Raw genomic sequence first — 20668 nt, 5'->3', positions numbered from 1 at the left:
ACAAAGATTCAGAGATCCAAAAATTGGTTAATCCTCTAAAATAGAAGTTTTGAAGTTAACACTCAGCCATTGTGAACTGGCCTTCATAAAACTGCAGGTGATACAGAGAAATTGTTATGAGGTGCCCGATCTTCCCTCATTCTTTCCTCCTGAACTGCTCTCACTGAGATATGCAGTCTAATTTCTCCCCTTCAAAGCACTCTCGCTATCAGTGCCAGAATCATAGACATACAGCACAGAAACAGGCCCTTCAGCCCTATTTACCCAAGCTGACTAAGACTACCTACGCTAATCCCACTTGCCTGTATTTGGTCCATATCCCATTAAACCCACCTGTCCATTTGCCTGTCTAAATGTATTTTCAATGTTGTTATAGTACCTGTCTGAACTACTTCCTCTGGCAGCTTTTTCCGTATACCCTCCAGCCTTTTGATCTCCCATCCAGATTCGCCACTTTTCATGGAATCCAGGCAGTATCGATTTATTGAGGGGTAATGTTTGTTTAGTCAGGCATCATGATCATCCCAATTAACAGTTCCAACTCAGACCAGACGGGGCAAAAAATAAACTCTGGAAGAACCAGGCAGGGGGGAATGGACAGATGATGTTCTGGGTCGGGACCCTTCTTCACACTGGTTGGAGCAGGGGCAGAAAATTGTGAAAGAGATCCTAAACAAAGTATTTGCCAGCTTTTGCCCCCTTCTGCTCCAATCTGTCTGAAGAAGGATCCCAACCGTGAAACATTGTCTATTGATTTCCACCACAATGCTGCCTGACCCGCTGAGTTCCTGAAGCGCCTTGTTTTTTGTTCAAGCCTCCAGCATCTGCAGTCTCTCGAGTCTCAGTCCAGACTGGGGTTGAAATCAGGCACCTTTAGTTCTATGTGGCTCAAATCAATACAGCCATGCTTCAGGAGAAGGAGAGAAATTAAAAAATAAAGACTCAAATTCAGATGGAACATTGGTGAACTTTTTAAAAATTGTTTTTGAAACATTACAGCTGAAGATGATGGAGAATTTAGCTGTTGATTGAACACAGCAAAGGCACACACACAAAAATAAGATTATTTTTGTAATATTGATTCAGGGATAAAGTTTGGCTGGGGCAGCAGGACAAAATGTCATGAGATCTTTGTCACGTCCACCTGAGAAGCCAGACGAGGCCGTGGATTAATGTCTCATCTGCTTTGAAAATATGGCGCTCCCACTGAAAATACTGGAGTGTCAGCTGGGATTTAGTACTCTTTGATATGGGGACTGAACTCTCAATCCGCTTGAGAGATGAGAGTGTTGACACCGAGTCACCGCCAATACTAGCTGGATACCAGCAACCATTAGCAGAGGCGGGCGAGCTAGTCACTCCACAAGAGGGAATGACACTTAGACTGCACTTCGGAAGTAGGGTAACTAAAATTCGATCAAAAGAAACACACAGGGAGAAATATATCTCAGGGATATATAATACAGGGAGAAGTCTGAAGAAGGGTCTCAACCCGAAACATCACGGTCCTTCCCTTCAGAGATGCTGCCTGTCCCGCTGAGTTACTCCAGCATTTTGTGTCTACCAGGGAGAAATATACTTGCTGGAAAAATAACTGCAATTCTCAAAGGTTTTCTTAGCCACCAAGGCATTTGCAAAGTAATGAGCAATCCAAGTACTAAGAAATTAACTGCAATGTGAAGGGCTTGCACTTTGAAAATAAATTCTGCGTGGAACTGGCTGACACAATTATTTTTTTTTCCAGCGCCTGTGAACAATGTTTTACATTGCCGGCTCTCCCAGGATAGTTCACAATAGTGCGATTTTATTTTCCTTTTATAAGTGCAGCTGCTTTCTACAGACCCATAAAGATATGCTCTGTGTAGAGTGCACGCTTGCTGTGTCTCAGAGATGGGTCTCCCATCCAAATGCATTATTCACATGCGCCTCCACTTCTATTTCTGGTGCACTTCAGCATGGTTAATACATCAAATGCTGTTTCATAAGTGCACCAATCAATACTGGAGGAACACTAGGACTACAATATATAACACTGCTATCTGTTTTGTCTCGTCAAGTTACTGGATTATTTTTTAAAGTTGTCTATTTATTCAGTTCAGATCCAGAACAATTAGAATGCGGTGGAAGATCCTTCGGCAAGTTCTTTTAAAACCGTCAGCCTCACAACTGACTTCTGATGACTAAACGTGGAATTTAAATCTTCATGAAAATCAGTAAACCACATTTCGAATGCACGCTGCAGGTTAGTATTTGGGGAGCCTGAGCGAGAGGAAGATTGTGATTCACACATTGACTTAGAATTTCAATGTGCTCGACCTTTTCCAAGAACTACTCTCCGGTCCACCTATCCTAAAGGTGCTGACTCACGCTGAGATACATTTCTTAGACTGCCAGCCTATCTCAAGTCTCTTACTCACACAGCCACTCCTCATGTAAAACTTTAGGGAGAGCATATTTCTTTCTTGTCTGCATTGTTTAATAATTAAACCAGGCAAGGCCTTTTTTTCTCTTCGCCATCATGGGACCACACCTAGCATTTGTTTTGCCGGTGACAGCATCCATTCATCTAGGGTTTGTTTTAGAACAACATTTGACTTTAAATTATCAGTTCTAAATGAAAAAAAGACTTTCATATCAAAGACTGGACCATCCTGTCCACAGTCTGTATATAATTATCTTATTGCTAGCTTTACTTTTGATATATGCTATTGACCCCTTAGCTGCTGATCATTGAAATCCCTCCACCAGAGTTTCAGTCTTGTCAATGTTCTAATGTAATCTTTCGCCAATTTAAAATCCTCTGAACCCCTTCCTTTGTGAAGGGATGAGTGGGATAAAGAAGCAATGAAGAGTTAAAATTAACCTTGGTCACAACTGTTCAGTTCAATTTAGTTTATTGTCACGTGTACCATGGTACAGTGAAAAACATTGTTGTGTACTATCCAGTCAGCAGAAAGACAATACACGATTACTATCGAGCTACCCACAGTGTACAGATACATGAGAATGGGAATAATGTTAAGTGCAAGGTAAAGCCAGTAAAATCTGATCAAAGATAGTCCGAGGTTGACAAAAATACTGGAGAAACTCAGCGGATGAGGCAGGATCTGTGGAGTGAAGGAATAGGTGACGTTTCGGGTCGAGATCCTTCTTCAGACTGATGTGGGGGGGGGGGGGGGGGGCGAGAAGAAGAAAGGAAGTAGCAGAGACAGTGGGCTGAGGGAGAGCTGGGAAGGGGAGGGGAAATAGGTAGAAAGCAAGGACTACCTGAAATTGGAGAAGTCAATGTTCATACCGCTGGGATGTAAACTACCCAAGCAAAATATGAGGTGCTGCTCCTCCAATTTACGGTGGGACTCACTCTGGCCATGGATGAGGCCCAGGATAGGAAGGTTGGATTCTGAATGGGAGGGGGAATTGAAGTGCTGAGCCACCGGGGGATCAGGTTGGTTGTTGTGAACTGAGCGGAGGTGTTGGGCGATCGCCAAGCCTACGCTTGGTCTCACCGATGTAGAGCAGCTGACACCTAGAGCAGCGGATGCAATAGATGAGGTTGGAGGAGGTGATGGTGAATCTCTGTCGCACCTGGAAAGACTGCTTAGGTCCTTGGATGGAGTCAAGGGGGGAGGTAAAGCGACAAGTGTAACATTTCCTGCGGTTGCACGGGAAAGTACCAGGGGAGGGGGTGGTTTGGGTGGGAAGGGATGAATTGACTAGTAACCAATCTACAACCAGGGAGTTACGGAGGGAGCGGTCTCTGTGGAATGCCGAAAGGGGAGGAGATGCGAAGATGTGGCGAGTGGTGGGATCCCTTTGGAGGTGGCGAAAATGTCCGAGGATTATCTGTTGTATGTGACGGCTGGTAGGGTGGAAGGTGAGGACAAGGGGGACTATGCCCTTGTTACGACTGGGGGGGGAACTTCCTTCTTAAAGATAGTCCGAGGGTCACCAATGATGTAGATAGTAGTTCAGGAATGCTTTCAAGACAGAACTGACCACACTTATGCCAGTGCACAAAAGCCAAAAAAACAGAAACAAAATACACACGTGGGCAAAGTAAAAGAAAAAAATATATATGTGAAACAAATCTTGAATCCAAGGAGAAACAAGGAACTAGAGTTGCTGGAATCTTCAGCAAACATAAAGTTCTGGAGAAACTTAGCAAGTCAGGCAGTACGTGTGGAGGAAATGGTCAGACAACATTTTGGGTTGGGACCTTCGGCCTGATTAAGACACAAGAGAATGCAATTAGTTTTAGCCCTGCGTGGCAAAAGGTGGTAATTTCAGGTTTTTGAATCTGACTTCCCTCATTGTTTGAGTCAACCTGTTTCTCTCGGGGTCACCGTGTCCTTCATTAGCACTAGCCTGCAGATTATCAGCAATGTCAAACAGGTCTAATCTCTTTTCTCGGAATTTTTCATGGCTGCTAATGTCCACCAACAGTGGGGGATTACTTTTAATAATTAAGCTTGAAGTTATAAATGAAAGACTTAAGCTTGTGATACAGGACACTGTGATGAATTTTTAAAAATCGAGGAGAAAATGTGAGGAAGCAATAATGAGATACTACATTTAAAATACATAGGATTCAAGGAGATGGGAAGAGGAAGGAGCAGGGGAGCTCAACAGGCTAAAGATCCCAGGAGAAAATGCATTTAAGTGAGAGGTCATAAGGTCAAGTCATTAGGCCATTTGGCACATCAAGTGTACTCTGCCATTCAATCATGACTGATCTGTCTCCCCTTCCTAACCCCCATACTCCTGCCTTCTCCCCATAACCTCTGACACCTGTACTAATCAAAAATTAACCTATCTCTGCCTTAAAAATATCCACTGACTTGGCCTCTACAGCCTTCTGTGGCAACAAATCCCACAGATTCACCACCCTCAGACTAAATAATTTTCTCATCTCCTTCCTAAAAGAACGTCCTTTAATTCTGAAGCTATGACCCCTAGTCCACTCTCCCACTCGGGGAAACATTATCTTCACATCCACTCTATCCAAGCCTTTCACTATTCTGTATGTTTCAATGAGGTACCCCCGCATTCTTCTAAACTCCAGTGAGTACAGGCACAGTGCCGACAAACGCTCATCATAGGTTAACCTACTTATTCCTGGGATCATTCTTGTAAACCTCCTCTGCACCCAGAGCCATCACATCCTTCCTCAAATTTGGTGCCCAAAATTGCTCACAATATTCCACATGCAGCCTTAACAGCACCTTATAGAGCCTTAGCATTACATCCCTGTTTTTGTATACAAGCCCTAGGTAGTATAGTATGGTATTTAAAGGCCTTAATATTTCATTTGATTACGGCCAATAGACAGATTCCAGTTAATTTGGACGTAAATGGACATAAAATTGTCATACCTTCAATGATTGATTGAATTGAATGAAAGATACAGCATTGATTGAAAGATATAGCATGGAAACAGTGCCTTTGGCCCACAGTGGACACGCTGACCATCGATCACACGCTCACACTAGTTCCATGTTATCCCACTTTTCCATTCACTCCCCACACACAAGGGGCAATTTACAGTAGCCTGTTAACCTATATCTTTGGGATGTAGGAGAAAACCGTAGCACTTGACGAAAACCCATGCGGTCTCACGTAGAAGATGCAAACTGCCCACAGACAGCAGCTGAGGTCGCTGTGTGTCATCAGCTCTTTGCTGTTCCACTAACCTGGAATTTTTCTCCCAATATCCTGGAATTTTTTACCCAATACAAATGTGTGCATAGTCAGCTGAGGAGGAGGAGGGTCATTATATTTTGGGGGATTTGAGGAAGGGTAACATAATCATAGCTAAGCCAGCATTATATTTGGCTGAGGTATTCGGCACTGTGGAACTGGATGGGCCCAGACTTGCTGGAAGTGTACAACGCTATGCTTCCAGTTGGCAGAATATCAGAATCAATGAGGGAGAGGTGAGACATTAGGAATTGGCAAATCATCTCACTGTGGAATGTCAACTACAAGATCCATCATCAATTAGATCACATCTGTTCTAGGACAGGTGATCCACCTGGATCAAACCTGAGCTACACCTAGCAGAAATTTCAAAAAGTCTTGCATTGCTAAGGGATACCACTGCTTTTGTGTGGGCCCGGCGTCGACACCTATGTCCTCAGCTTGCACTGGTATGTGGCCTTTTAACAGAACACTGTGCGCATACATGATGGGCGTGCTCTACAAAATTGGCTCAGAGGAGAGAATCAGGAACTGGATCTAAACGCTCTATAATGACATGAGTGGTGCAGTCCAAATTAATGGTTTCTACATCATGTCTGGGAGTCAGAAAAGGTTGCCCACTTTCCTGTTTTATTTGTGTGTTGTGCTGAATCCTTTGCCAAATCCACCAGGACAGATAAGACATGAGGGCTGACGATGCCTGTCAGTGGATGGGGACTCACATCGATGCCTTTCCCATGCATGGATGGTCACCAGTTTGATCAGATCTATGGCCAGTCTGCAAACTGACTAGGGTCGGTGACAAGGTTGTATCCACCGCTTAAAGGGCAATACCATCCTCTGTTCCCTTCACCGTCAAGCCTGACCACCTGAAGGTACTGGGGATCTGGTTCAGAGGACCCAGGGCATGCAACAAGAATTGGCTGAAGCAAATAAGCAATGTTAAAAATGAACTGGGACTAAGGTTTGATCATGTGCAAGAAGCTGGTCATCAGGTGATAGCTGCTCTTCATGTTGCTGTATGTGGTTAAGTGTGACCCAAATTCCACTCCTATGTTAGAGCAGCTATCTTCCATTTCATCTGGAGAACCAAGTTCATGGAGGGTGTCTGATGGGTAGTGATGCACGAATCTACAGTGAACGGGAGAAAAAGCATGTCCAACTCTGCCAATTTGACAGCAAACTTTGGTGGGTGTAATAAGCTGTTCGTAGAACTCAAAGGATGCAGACACCAAGTGTCACTATGTAAGTAGGGAGGAAGAAGGTTTCGGCCCAAAACGTTACCTATTTCCTTTGCTCCATGGATGCTGCCTCACCCACTGAGTTTCTCCAGCATTTTTGTCACTGTGTAAGTATAAGTGTCACTATGATTCTGACAGTGCCCAGTTTTGCGAAGGATGAGTTTGACAAGTTACTATGTACATACACCATAGCTGCTGTGTGGCCACTTTGAACAATTGAACAATTGTTACTCTGGGCTCAGCTCGCAGAGTGTAGTAACAGCAGCTTAGATTGCAGCCCTTCCCCACAAGGTCTCTGCATTGACTACACCAATCTTCAGTGCGTTCCTTAGCACATACTCCTGCGGCCTGGAATGTGCCAGTTGGCAGCATTCACTTACAGGCACCTCGTTGCACTGGAAGACTATCGGGTTTCAAGCAGACTACAGAGCGTCTTTCACAAGTTGTTAATCTTTCAGCAGCACTTGATATTCGTCTCAGTACGCGTTCCTCAGAACAGGATGCAGGACAGGGAGGTACGCAACTGATCAGACCAAACCTTGGCAATACCTTTGCATCTTTCTTCAAATGTTCTTTGCAAAAGCACAGCATGATTGTCTCATCTTGGTGAGTAGCAATACTGAGGGCAGCTAGGACCTAGGACGAAGGTCCATCAGTCAGAGTTCAACACAGAACATCCTGCAGGTACTGCGGGAGAGGGACATGATGGACCACGTGGGATGGTTTCTTAAGCAGAAAGTTAAAACCATTTGCCAGCATGCCAATTTAGTCTACAAACCCACACGTTTTTGGGGTGTGGGAGGAAACCGAAGATCTCGGAGAAAGCCCACATGGTCACGGGAAGCACATGCAAACTCCGTACAAACAGCACCCGTAGTCGGGACCATGCCCGTGTTTCCAGGGCACTGCAAACGCTATAAGGCAGCAACTCTATCGCTGTGCCACCATGTCTCACCCTTGACTTTATTGTAAATTGGGGTCATTGTTACAATGTTGCAATCTAACTGGTACAATGTTTTATTGCTGCGTCATACTCCCAATCCAATAATGAGTATTTATAGGATGTTAAAACAGAGAGTGGGGTAGGAAAGTGGAAGGAAGAGCTATTATTTGAAAGTGGAGCATGCCTTCTCCCACATAATCCCCCCATGGTACAGTTACCACTGCTAACACCTTCACGCAAAGTGGTGGAACCGTGTAAGGAAGGGGCGGAGAAATACAACTGCGGATGACCGTAGTGGCTTCTACTGTCAAAGACTCTGTCAACATCACTATATGATCACAACATTGCTGGAGAAACTCAGCGGGTGCAGCAGCATCTATGGAGCGAAGGAAATAGATGCTATTTCCTTCGCTCCATAGATGCTGTTGCACCCGCTGAGTTTCTCCAGCAATTTTGTGTACCTTCGATCTTCCAGCATCTGCAGTTCCTTCTTGATCACTCTATGATCACAAGTGGACTACAAGTGTCTACAGTCACCAAACTTGTACAATGATAGGGTGGTGGATTTTTTTTTTTAAATCATAGAGTTAAAATGTATTATCAAGCACATTTAACATCATAAAATATCCCAATGCAGGATCATTATCAGATACCAGGAAAAAGGGTTATTATTTTTAGTAGTGGCATAAGAGACTGCGGATGTTGGAATCGGCGGCAAAAATAGAGACCAGCAGGACGAACTCAGTAGGGCAGGCTGCATCTGTGGAGGGAAATGGGCAGTTGACTGCCCAGAAGAAGGGTCCGGACCCGAAACATGGATAGTCCATGTCCCTCCACAGATGCCGTCTGACCTGCTGCGTTCCTCCAGCTGCTCTCTTGATTTGCTGTCATTTAGGTGATTTGGGCAATCTCGCAATGTCTCCAGAATGCTCAGGCAGCTGAAGGCATAAATACCACTGGGAAGTGATAAAAGGCAGCGATGTACTTTGGAAGAAAATTGGAGGAGTGCAGAGATCCCAAAGGGGTGTCAGACTGGAACTGGGCACAGAGACAGAAAAATGCAAACTGACTTGTCTGAGTGGAAGTTACTGAATGCCAGAAACACGAGTAATGATGCAGTGTGCAATCCTCACTGTGACGTTCTCTGTTTTGACTCAATTTCCTTGCTGACTTCTCGTGACAATGAGTGTCTTGGAGGCACGTAAAGTGCCAGGAGGTCACATAAGTCAACATCAAAGTCAATGGTAAATAATGCTCCTTCCACTGCCTATTTCTAAAGCTGTTTGTGACTCTTGACAAAGGTCAAGAAGTGCAGATATTGATGATGATAATTATACTTTCTCAGGGAAAAAGCATAAACCTGGTGCTGGTACACTGTCACATCTCACACCACCCACCCAGCCCCACTACCACCTTGCGCTGTCTCTGAATCACCTTGGATAAAAATAGGCTCTGTCACTTTCACCGTTGCATGATCTGCTCTGTGAGTGCACTGCCCTCTACCTCCCTCAGATCTCATTGCACACACAATTTCCGACCACTTTTTGGAGCCTCACTGGAGAAATGACGAATGGAACTTCAGGGTTACCGTGTCTCACTTCAGTTCGTTGCTGAGACAGTAACTAGCTGCTGCTTCACCCGTGTGCATGGAAAAGGTCCCAGAAAGCTGGCACGGCACGATCAAGTGTGGAAAATAAAGTGTGGCTGTGCAGTTGCTGGTTGTACCTTTCTCGCCAAGGGAAAATGGAACAAGATGTGTTCACAAATTCTTTTATTTAATTACACTCTGGCTTTGTTTGTTTTAAAGGCTGGTGTGGTGAAAAAATGACTCCAGCCTTCAGCAGGGCTAATTACCAATTATTTTTCTCACTCACCGCTGTGATGCTAAACATCCCCACACTCTGGCATATGCTAGGACATGTTTAGTGCCACGTTTCACATTCAGTTTCCTATTAAAAACCCTCCAGGTTCTCACAACAGAGGACTGGGGCTGTTATGGAGGAGCCCATAGGGAGCAAAGGTAGGGCAGATTCAGGTAAGCCATTACAGCTCCGTAATGGCAGATCAAATGGTAACTGTTAATTAGTCAGTTCATAAAATCTCTGTGGAGTTAAATACTCTTACATTGGGGAGCATCGTGTGAAAACCTTCAGCAAAATATTAGACCATAAGATATGTTCCTAAAATACAACAGTGACTAACCACAGTTTCAAAGACACTTTCATCCTGAGGACATGAAAGGTGTTATGCATTTGCAAATTCTTTTTTTTTTCCCATGTGTGTCTCGGGTACCCTTTTATGTGGGCACAGGGTAGGTTATGGTGCCACGATGTTGAAACAAAATGAACTTCAGAGGCAACGCCAATGCATGTTAACTCAACCTTGTCTTCCCACTCGCTCATCAGCAGCAGGCCAGACACACAGCCCCCAGACAAGCTATGATGATGCAGACATACATACACAGCTTTGCACCACATGCCAGCCACACACAGCTCTCAGGCTAGCACAGCATTCTGCCTGTTCACACTCCTGAGCTTCATATTTATCAAATCTCCATGGTATGTGTTAGGACATGGAGATTTGATAAATATGGAAGTGGGTCATGATGGATAGAAACTTTGGAACAGCAGTTAAGCATTCCTCTGCCAATCAACCACCCATTCTCACCTTTCCCCACCTAATACTGACCAGGCTTTGTTCTGCCCCTATCTTTCTTTTCCAGCCTTCTCCTCACTATGCCAACAGTCTAAAGAAGAGTCCCGACCCGAAACATCGTCCATCCACTGCCTCCACCAGTGCTGCCTGACCCGCTAGGTTCCTCCAGCACTTTGCTTTTTGCTTAAGATTTCAGCATCTGCAGTTCCTTATGTCTCCATTCAGCTGCTGAAACCTTATCATTCATCTAACCATGTTATGGCTGATTTGTTCCCCTAACTGCATTTGCACCATCTGGTCAGAAAGTAGGAGTCCTTCCCTCCACCACTCACTTGCACTCCATTCATTAAATTGAAATCATCAGGGAAAATGTAAACTTTTTAAAGTTGCATTTAGTTCAAGTGGCTGTGTAAATGTCTGGGCAAAATGCTGTCATTCTACCACACAGTACCGCCAAGAGTGCAGGATGCTTCAAGTGCAAGTCTGACACAGCCACAATCAGTAATAAGCCATCTTTGTATACATTTTTAAACTTGTCTTATTTGTGATGCAGGATCAGTTTGCTCAAAGGATTTTTGAAAGCTAAGTAATTAACAATCATCGGGGAGTAAGCTCAATATGCCTGCTGAGACCACTGGGTAGCAGTTTTAAATAAACATGTGATGGGGAGTGTAGGTGGTTGGAGTCACAGATGCATGGAACATTGTGGACCTGCACAAGATGCCAAAGGCTAGATTTCCGATTTGCTAGCATCTAGTTCCAGATAACAGCAAGTTGGTGGAGGTTGATGTAATGGATGCCTAACTAATGTCCCTCTTCACAGGATTACCCACCAGAGGTGATAGTGGACAGAAAATATATCCGTCCATATTTGGTTCTCCATGTTTAAATCAGATGCTAATCACAGGAAAGCATTTTCAAAGAGTTTTTAACCATTTAATGGATGAGTAATGGTAATATCTCCTTGCAAACAAATTGTAAAGTACAGGGTAGGGCTGGGTGCTACGATCTTAAGAACCAGCCTGTTTTGTTCGTAATTACTTGTATTTAGTATTGTAGTAAAAGACCCACAAATCTCATAGGACCATTATATTTTGACACTGAGAGACATTAAATATTGTGTCCACTAGAGACATGAGATATTAGAGCAGTGGAACTGAAAGGGACCAGGTTGCATCCTGAAGGAGGTGAGAAGCAACATGTCAGAGAAACGAAGGAATTGAGAAGGAATTCCAGAATTGGGTCAAGAATTCCCCCACATTGGATCAATGGAAATCAGAGCTGAGCAAAAGGTCAGAGTTGAAGGCTTGCCGTGAAATCCGAGCAGTTGAATGGGGTTACAATCACTGGGAGCAACAAGATTATGGGGAGATTTTTGGAAAGAAAAAGGGAAGGAATTTTTGAACAAGGCACAGATCTTACAATTGCACTCAGCCAGGAGACAACAATAAATATACACCTTTTAATCTTTGACTTATTTGGTAAAGTTGTGATGGGCGCTGCAGTTTTTTTTTACACCAGAGATAGCAATGCTCTGACACTCATTTCAGTAACACATGCTGATGAAGAGCCCACTTTGCCAAAGGGATCAGAAATTTGCCACTTTGCTGTTGAATACTGGCACAGTGGGATATATGAAAACCCGTAAATCGTCTGCACCTCAGACATGCATGATACTAAAGTTAAAACCTAAAGCAGTGACTACTGCATCCAAATCAGATGTGTAAATCGGATGCTTTCAACAGATCTGAAAAGGTCCATTTAAAATTACTTTGAGAACTGCTTATTTCTCTAATAGAAACTGACTTCTACATCTCTAGTGCTGTATCACATCAGACTATCCTAAAGTGATTTAGTTTACGAGAATTGACTTACTATTAGTATTCAGGGAGGCACAGTGGCGCAGCTGGTAGAGCTGATGCATCGCAGTACCAGAGACTAGGGTTCGATCCTGACCTCAGGTGCTGTTTGTGTGGAGTTTGCACGCTCTCCCTGCAACCATGTGGATATCCTCCAGGTGCTCTGGTTTCCTCCCAAATTCCAAAGATGTGCGGGTTGGTAGGTTAATTTTCCTCTATAAATTACCCCTAGTTTGTAGGGAAAGTGAGATAACAGAGCTAGTTTGAACAGGTGATTGGTGATCAGTGTGGACTCCGTAGGCCAAAGGTCCCGATTCTATGCTGTAGCTCTAAACTAAACTAATTAGGCAAATGCAGAAGTATTATTGTGCATAGCAACATTTCAAAAGCTGCAGTAAGTGACGCATAATATGTTGTAGTCCATCACACAGAGCAGACTTCCCACCATTGATTCCATCTACACTTCAAGTTGCCTCGAAAAAGGAGCCAACATAATCAAAGACTTGTCCCACCCCAATCATTATTTCAACTCCACACTTCCTTCTGGCAGACTCCACCAGACTCAGAACTGCTCTGCTTCCAGGCTTCTGAACAGGCCTTCCATAAGCTAGGGTACTGTTCGATTCACTTATATCCCATTGAGAACATTGGACTTTATCTAAGGTACAGATGCTACAAGGTGCTACAATGCTGAGAACTATATTCTGCACTCTGTATCTTTCCCTTTGCTCTATGTTTTGCACTTGAGTTTGAACTGATTTTATCTATGTATGGTTTATTTGATCAGTTTGGATAATAAAGCTTTAGCAAAACAAAGCCTTTCACTGTACCTCAGTACTGGTGACAATAATCAACCTAAACTTACAAATGGAGTGGAATTGTTCTATGTTACTTTGAATAATCATGGTGTTCAATAACTGAAGAAAAAATACCAAGCACACGAGTAACCCTAGTAATGGTGACCTTACCGCTGAAAGTCTTAAATAAAAGCTGATTATTCAAAATTAGTAGTGGGAAAGGAACGAACAAGTGAAAGACAAAAAAACACAAATGCTTACAGCCATTACTCACTGAATCTGGTGTACTTATTCCTATCTTGATGACTGACTAATACAGTGAACACAAGGTAGACACAAAGAGCTGGAGTAACTCAGCGGGACAGGCAGCATCTCTGGAGAGAAGGAATGGGTGACGTTTCGGGGACGAGACCCTTGCTCCTCGTGAAGTGTACAGAAGACAAGCAAGGACTCTTGGTGATGGCGAAGGTGGCACATGATACAGTAATGGTTGGTCGTTACTGTGGGATATCCCTCCCCACTTTGTTATCCAGGGATGCCTACTGGAGCCCTGACTAGGAACAGCATGTGGCTAAGGCATAATGTTGAATTATTGCAGGGATTATCTGGGATAATACCTGAATGATGCGTCCTTTGGTAAAGATAATAGAGCGCTAAGGCTCATGGATGGATCCCTGGTATATCCATCTTGGATCTTGCTATAGATCTGTGTGAACAGCAGTTAGCGTCTGATAGGGCCAAGCCTGTCAGTGGATTCAGCGTGATCCCAGCACTGCATATAGGCCCCAGCCACAAATTATGGTATCCTCAGTGGAGCATGCTAGCTTAGCTCAGAGTAGCTAGCTCAGCAGGACCTCCAGTGTAGACCTGGACGTTGTGACTGTTCATGTTTATCTGCTCTTACTGTGCAATGATCTATGTGATTTTGGCTCTTACCATGGGGTCAAGGAAAGAGCGTTCACGTCGCGGCCCTGTTTGCACCCATCTTTCCACCACCACGCACAAGAAGCACAAGAAGCACAAGGCAAACACCAATGTATGCAGATGCCAAGAAGTGTGTTCAGCTCTGGCTGAACACACTTCTAATCTTGTGTGTGAACTCGATAAGAAGAAGAAGTTCTTACCATTCAATGAGCGATTAACGCTTCCAGTTGCTGCAACGAAATCCAGCTTTGAACCACTCCCTTCGATATCTTTGATTTTCATAATTTCAGACTCAGTTGACGCAATTTTGTCTAAATCTGGCACATATTCCACCAGGGGATAGCTGATGGCATTGTAACCACTGTGTAAACAAAGAACAATAATTAGAAATTTTAGTCACAAACATTTCCCTACTTTATGAATCTCACCACACTAATACAGAAGGAATTCCAATACTGCGTTTGGATGTGGCTGAGTGGGAAATAAACAAGCTGGTGTCTGCCTCCAGCAAGCTAGCCAGTCACACAAAAGATAACTTTCCACTCAGGTTATCCAGCTATTATTGTGGGATTCATCAAGAGAAAAGGTATGCAAACCTCGGATTTGATGTAGCTTTTGGCCATTGATCAGAAGGTCCATTAAAATGTGCCAGTGATGAAGCTCCAACTGAAAGTGCATTCCTCAGTGTTATTGCCAATTGGTCTTAGGAACATAAGAAAGGTACTGGTGAAGAGAAATGCACTATGGTCCAATGAGGTAGTTCCAGAGTGAGAGTAGGAATATGTAGGAAGGAAATACAGATGCTGGTTTAAACCAAATAGCTGGAATAACTCAGCGGGTCAGACAGCATCCCTGGAGAAAAGGAATAGGTGATGTTTCGGGTCAAGACCTTTGTTCAGTCTGACCCGCTGAGTTACTGCAGCTTTTTGTGTCTCTCTTGTGAGGAGGAATGGGCGGATTAGCATGGCTGAGGAGTGGTGCAGGGGCTAGGGTTTTGGGTTTTTGAAGCACCAGGACCTCTTTTGTGGTAGTGGTAACCTGTACAGGAGAGAAAGATAGCACCTGAGCTGAAGGGGTGGTCGGGAGATCCTGACAGGGAGATTTACTAGAGGTACCCTGGGGGGAGGTGGGATTGAAATTGGTCTGACAGGATGGTGGGACCCAAAGCAATAGTTAGGCAGATGAAAAGGTTGAGGCAAATACATGTTAAGGTCAGTAGACAGAATAGGAAGGAGTATGGTCAGGAACGAGGAAAGACTGATAGTTTGAACTGCATTTATTTTAATGCAAGAGGCCCGACAGTCAAGGGCATGGATAGGTAAGTGGGACTGTCCATAGCATAACTATTACAGAAACATGGCTGAGGAAGGGACAAGACTGGTAGCTCAATGTTCTGAGGTATAAATGATACAGGAGGGATAGAGGTGGAGGTAGGAGAAAGGGGGGGAGTTGTGTTTTAGATTGGGGAGAACATCACAGCTGTACTTAGAGAGGATATTCCTGGGGGATAATCCAGTGAGGCTACAGTGTATGGGTGGAATTGAAGAATAAGAAGGGGGAAATCATTATGTTGCTGTTGCACTATACGCCCCCCCTAAAAGTCAGCAAGAGTTAGATGAGGTCATTTGTCAGAAGATTATAGATAGCTGCAAGAATAATAGAGTTGTAATAGTGATACATTTTAACTTTCCAAATATCAACTGGGACTGCTATTGTGGTAAGGCCTAAGATCGGGTGGAGTTTGTTAAATGTGTTCAGGAAAACGTTCTCAATCACTATGTAGACGTCTCTTATAGAGAATGGGCAAAACTTGACCTCCTCTTGGGAAATAAGGCAGGATAGATGACTGAAGTGTCCGTGGGGGTGTGACCATAATTTTATGTTTCACAGGATTGGGGGAGGCTGTTTTCAGGTAAAGGGACATCGGATAAGTGGGGGGCTTTTAAAAGTGAGATAGCAAGAACTCAGGGCCAGCATGTTCTTATTAGAGTGAAGGGCAAGGCTGGAAGGAGTAGGGAGCCTGGAGGACAAGAGATATTGAGGCTCTGGTCAAGAAAACGGAGGTGACGTATGTCAGGTGTAGTCAGCTTCGGAATCAAATGAAATCCTTTGAGGGAGTATAGCGGGTGTACGTATACACACGAGAGAAATCCGAAGGGGAAAAAAGAGAACACGAGATAGCTGTGGCAGGTGAAGTAACGGAGAATCCAAAGAAAAATGTCGTATATTAACAGAGAAAAAGTAACTAGGGAGAGAATAGGGCCCTTGAAGTTCAACAATGGTGTTGATGTGTGAAGGCCCAAGAGATGGATTTGTTGTTAAATTCACATTTATCTTCTGTAGTCGCTAGCTCGATTCAGCAACTTGAGATGGACCGAAGGGCCACTTGCCATACTGTACAGTTCTAAAACCCCAAGAAATCCCATACTCTATAAATCTTGGTCAATGCTCACAGTTGTCTGGCTTTAAATGGGGGACTCAAACTCACAAGGGCCTTGTCACCATTGGGATTAGTAGTCAATCAATACATACAGTTAGCTCATCACCCTATGTTCAACAATGAGTTCACAAAAAAATAGCACGTTGAGTAACCTCACTTGTCTTGAACAGAGGGCATTTTATATGAATTCTTTATTCTGGAAACAGGCAATTACTTACTGAATTGCAAGTAGCAGTGATTTAAATTGCAGCCTCTCCTGATGGTTTATGTACCTGCTTTTTTCTGTGTTGACTAGTACAGACCAATGCATCAATTAAAGGTCCCTGGGCTAATCGAGGGAAATCATTTTTTTCTAGATTTACACTTGAAGAGCTGCAACTTCGACTGTAACTCATTGAGAATTGGTAACTCATTGATAATTGTACTTTCGTGACAAGGGGAAAGTCAGGTAAAGTCCACCGTCAAAGAGTTATGGTGAGGCAATTTTGAATTACATCATGAGCCAGAACACTTACTATGGTGTTTCAATAAGTGGTTCTTCCGTATCCTCTGGAAGCTCTAGTGACGTGGTGCTAAAATTTGGGGAAAGTTGAATGTGCTTCACTCCGGCCCAAATCTGTAATAGTCGTCCATTTTCAGCTAAAAGGAGACAAAATCTCATCAGCATTAAAAGTACTGTCTTTCCAATCAGTCCTCTTTGTTGTAGGAGCAAATGACAGATTAGAGAGAATTTAGCTCCCAATATATAAAGATGTCTTGTACTCTGACAAATCTGCTTTAAATCGGTCTTCTGGATCAGTTTGAATTTCATGAAAATGGTCGATTGTCTCAATGCAGGAGTAAACCTAAATGAGAAAAGCAGGGTCTGTAATATAAGTAATATCTGGGAATATGGGAATTAATAGGGACATTGATTTAAACCTAATACATGGGCCCCAAGGCTCCATGTACTAAAGACAAAAGTTTGGACGCTCCTGGTTTATGAGGTCATGCAAACATCTGAATCACATTACAAGCTCGGAGAGTTTTAGAAGGCTATTTAACATCTCCTTCTAAAAGGCAATCTTTGTATTCCAAAGCAGATCACATACAAAGAGTCACATTCTTAAATTGAGTTCAACAAAAAATTGTTAATTTGCCCACCTCCTCTTGTTTTACAAACCCCCCCCCCCCCCCCCCCCCCCCCCCCAAGTACCCGCTGACTCATCTGTTCCAACAACTGTGGAATATTCATTCTCTGATCTACATTTTTTTAAATACAGAACTGCAAAAAGTAGTATACCAATACAAAAAAGCTGTCATTGTGAATTCTCACTACTCATTTTCTCCACCCCCTCTATTTTCATAAGTTTGTCAGTGTTTTGACATTGGTGGGGCATAAGTGGGGATATTAGTCAGAGAAGAGGGTGGCATGGTGGTGCTGCGGTAGAGTTGCTGACAGCGCTTGCAGCGCCGGGGAACAAGGTTCAATCTCGACTATGGATGCTGTCTGTATGGAGTTTGTACGTTCTCCCCATGACCACGTGGGTTTTCTCCGAGATCTTAGGCTTCAAGGCTTCAAGGTCAGTTTATTGTTACATGTACCAATTAAGGTACAGTGAAATTCAGATTGCCATAGTCATACCAATAAAAAGCAATAAGACTCCCAAGTAAAATATTAACATTAACATCCACCACAGCAACTCCCCCACCTTCCTCACTGTGATGAAAAGCAAAAAAAGTTCAATCTTCTCCCCTTCTTTGTTCTCCCGCGGTCGGGGCACTCGACCCTTCCATTTTCGGGTCGATAGTGGCTCCCGCCACCGGAGGTCGAGCCCTCCACATGGGGCCGATCAAGTTCCCACATCGGGGGGGATATCAGCACCCCGTGCCGGGTGATCGGATTCCCGAGTCGGAGCTGGTCGAGCCTCCTGCGGCTTGGAGCTTCCCGACATCAGTCTCTTCCCGAGACTGCGAGCTCCTTGATGTTGAAATCCGCAGGCCGTGGTTGGAGCATCGATCCCAAGCAAGGGATCGCAGGCTCCGATGGCAAGTCCACGGCCCCACGGTGGGGCTCAAAGTCAGTCTTACGCAAGGCCGCCAGCTCCATGATGTTAGGCCGCAGAGTGACCAGAGGTACGATCCGGAAAAAAAATTCATCTACGGCAAGGTAAGAAATTGAAAAAAAGTTTCCCACGACCCACCCCCACATAACACAAACCATAGAACATTAACACACTAAAAATAACAAAAAAGATGAAAAGACAAAGAGACTGTAGGCGAGGCTGCCATCTCTGACGCCGCCATCCCACAATGCAAAGACGTTCACGTTTGTAGGTCCTACAGGTTTGTAGGTTAATTGGCGGGTTTGTATACTTGATATAAGTGTAAATTATCCCTAGTATGTGTAGGCTTGTGTTAATATGCAGGGATCGCTGGTTGGTGCGGACTCGGTGGGCTGAAGGGCCTGTTTCTGCGCTGTATCTCTAAACTAAGAGGGGTTACAGCTGAGCCTGTTTCACAGTCTAGTACACAAGCACACATCAACTTCCCAGCAGGGGCCACGAGTGGAAACTCTGGCAGATATTTTCCTCCCAGGCCTGAGCCACAGAGACCACTTTAGCCACCCAGCCACTGCCCCCACCTCTAACTCAGTACAAGAGACCTGACTGCTCTGGAACTGTTCCATATCCAGGGCGCCCAGCTACCACAAGGTATCCAGTTAGCTTTTGAAGATGGCAGTGGTTGTGGATGGGCGAGGTTGAACAGCCCCGACAGAAAGAGAACTGAAAATGAGTGCGAGACATTTATTACCCAAAAAATAAAAAAAATAAATCAAGTATTTTTCTTACAGATATTTTGGTTGGCATAGCAACAAGAAAGCAATAAATTATTATGCACAGCTGGAATATAACATCTGCGAACTTGCAAGATTCTTGAGGATTTTTCAGTTTGAAGCCATCAGCCGAGTGTTTCCAGGTATCTGTTGTCACAACAATAGTCTCAAGTTATTGCTGCTATTATATGGGCAACAGATGGGTTGGTCACCTGATCACGAGCTGATTAACTAGGCATTTTATAACTTCCACAGTGAATGTTATAACATCAGAGACTTGTGCCTGCCAAAAGGAAATACAAGAAAAGCTGGCCGCCTCTCTTCTTCCCAAAGATAGCTGTGAGGGGAATAAAGCTCCATCCACTTCCAAATATTTTGGCACGGGGAGATCACTGGAGGGAGATTTTACTGCGCATTTGAGTCACTTTCCTGGTTACCCAACTGAATGCTACAAAAATGTTTTACTCAAGCTACCCAACCTGATTCAAAGCTGTTAACAGATATTATTGAAGCTGGAATGTTGCCCAGCACCTGGAGCTGAGCCATTGGCATCAAATAAATCAAAGAAGGATTTATTAAATTTGATTCTTTACACCTTATTTTCTCCCCTCCTACTTTTCTCAGTGTCAGCCCTTGATGACTGATTGTCCCAACACCTTCCAACTCACCCTTCTATGTGAGCACCACATCACCAGTTACCACAGAATACTTGAAAAGAATAAGCTAAGTCCTGGTGTAGAAACAAAGAACTGCAGACGCTGGTTTATACCAAAGATAGACACAAAGTGCTGGAGTAACTCAGCGGGTCATGCAGCATCTCTGGAGAAAAAGGATGGGTGACGTTTCGGGTCAATGTCGTTCTTCTGAAACATCACCCATCCTTTTTCTAGAGATGCTGCCTGACCTGCTGAGTTACTCCAGCACTTTGTGTTAAAGCTAAGACCTGGTCTCATTAAATAGCCACATGGCACCGTTTCAGGAGAGAGCACCAGCTCACTGCTGAAACGAACACTGCTCACTACTCACCAACACATTACCCACTCCCAATCTTAAAAGCCCTCCCTCCCTGCTCTTTCATTCCTGGGTCTTTGAGGTCTATTTATGCTTCTCCTGCCCTGACCTCTGGGGCCAGTTTTGATCTTCAGTCATTCTAAATGAATTAGAGATGATGTAAATACCACCTGCTAGGTCAGTAGTAGTAGTAGGCCCCCTTCGGTCATGACTGACCATAGGTGATGCATCCTAGTTTGCAGGCGATGGGTGGTCAGATGCAAGCCTGGGCAATGTCATATGGAGG

General features: G+C 44.1%; 1 protein-coding gene across 6 annotated transcripts in view; it reads right to left on the bottom strand.

Moving 5' to 3' along the window:
- Positions 1–20668, bottom strand: part of LOC129711611 (MORN repeat-containing protein 1-like) — a 156634-nt gene that overhangs the window by 97815 nt on the left and 38151 nt on the right. For all 6 annotated transcript variants that reach the window (XM_055659379.1, XM_055659382.1, XM_055659376.1 and 3 more), the window contains 2 exons: positions 17072–17195; positions 14317–14477 (listed from right to left, as the gene is read on the bottom strand). In XM_055659379.1, the coding sequence (XP_055515354.1) occupies positions 14317–14477; positions 17072–17195 (285 nt within the window). The remainder of the gene's footprint in view (positions 1–14316; positions 14478–17071; positions 17196–20668) is intronic.

The sequence above is a fragment of the Leucoraja erinacea genome, chromosome 30, assembly GCF_028641065.1.
Source record: "Leucoraja erinacea ecotype New England chromosome 30, Leri_hhj_1, whole genome shotgun sequence".
In the NCBI taxonomy this organism is placed as follows: domain Eukaryota; kingdom Metazoa; phylum Chordata; class Chondrichthyes; order Rajiformes; family Rajidae; genus Leucoraja; species Leucoraja erinaceus.
The sequence above is the reverse complement of the archived record's forward strand: the minus strand, read 5'-3'. Positions and strand labels throughout refer to the sequence as shown.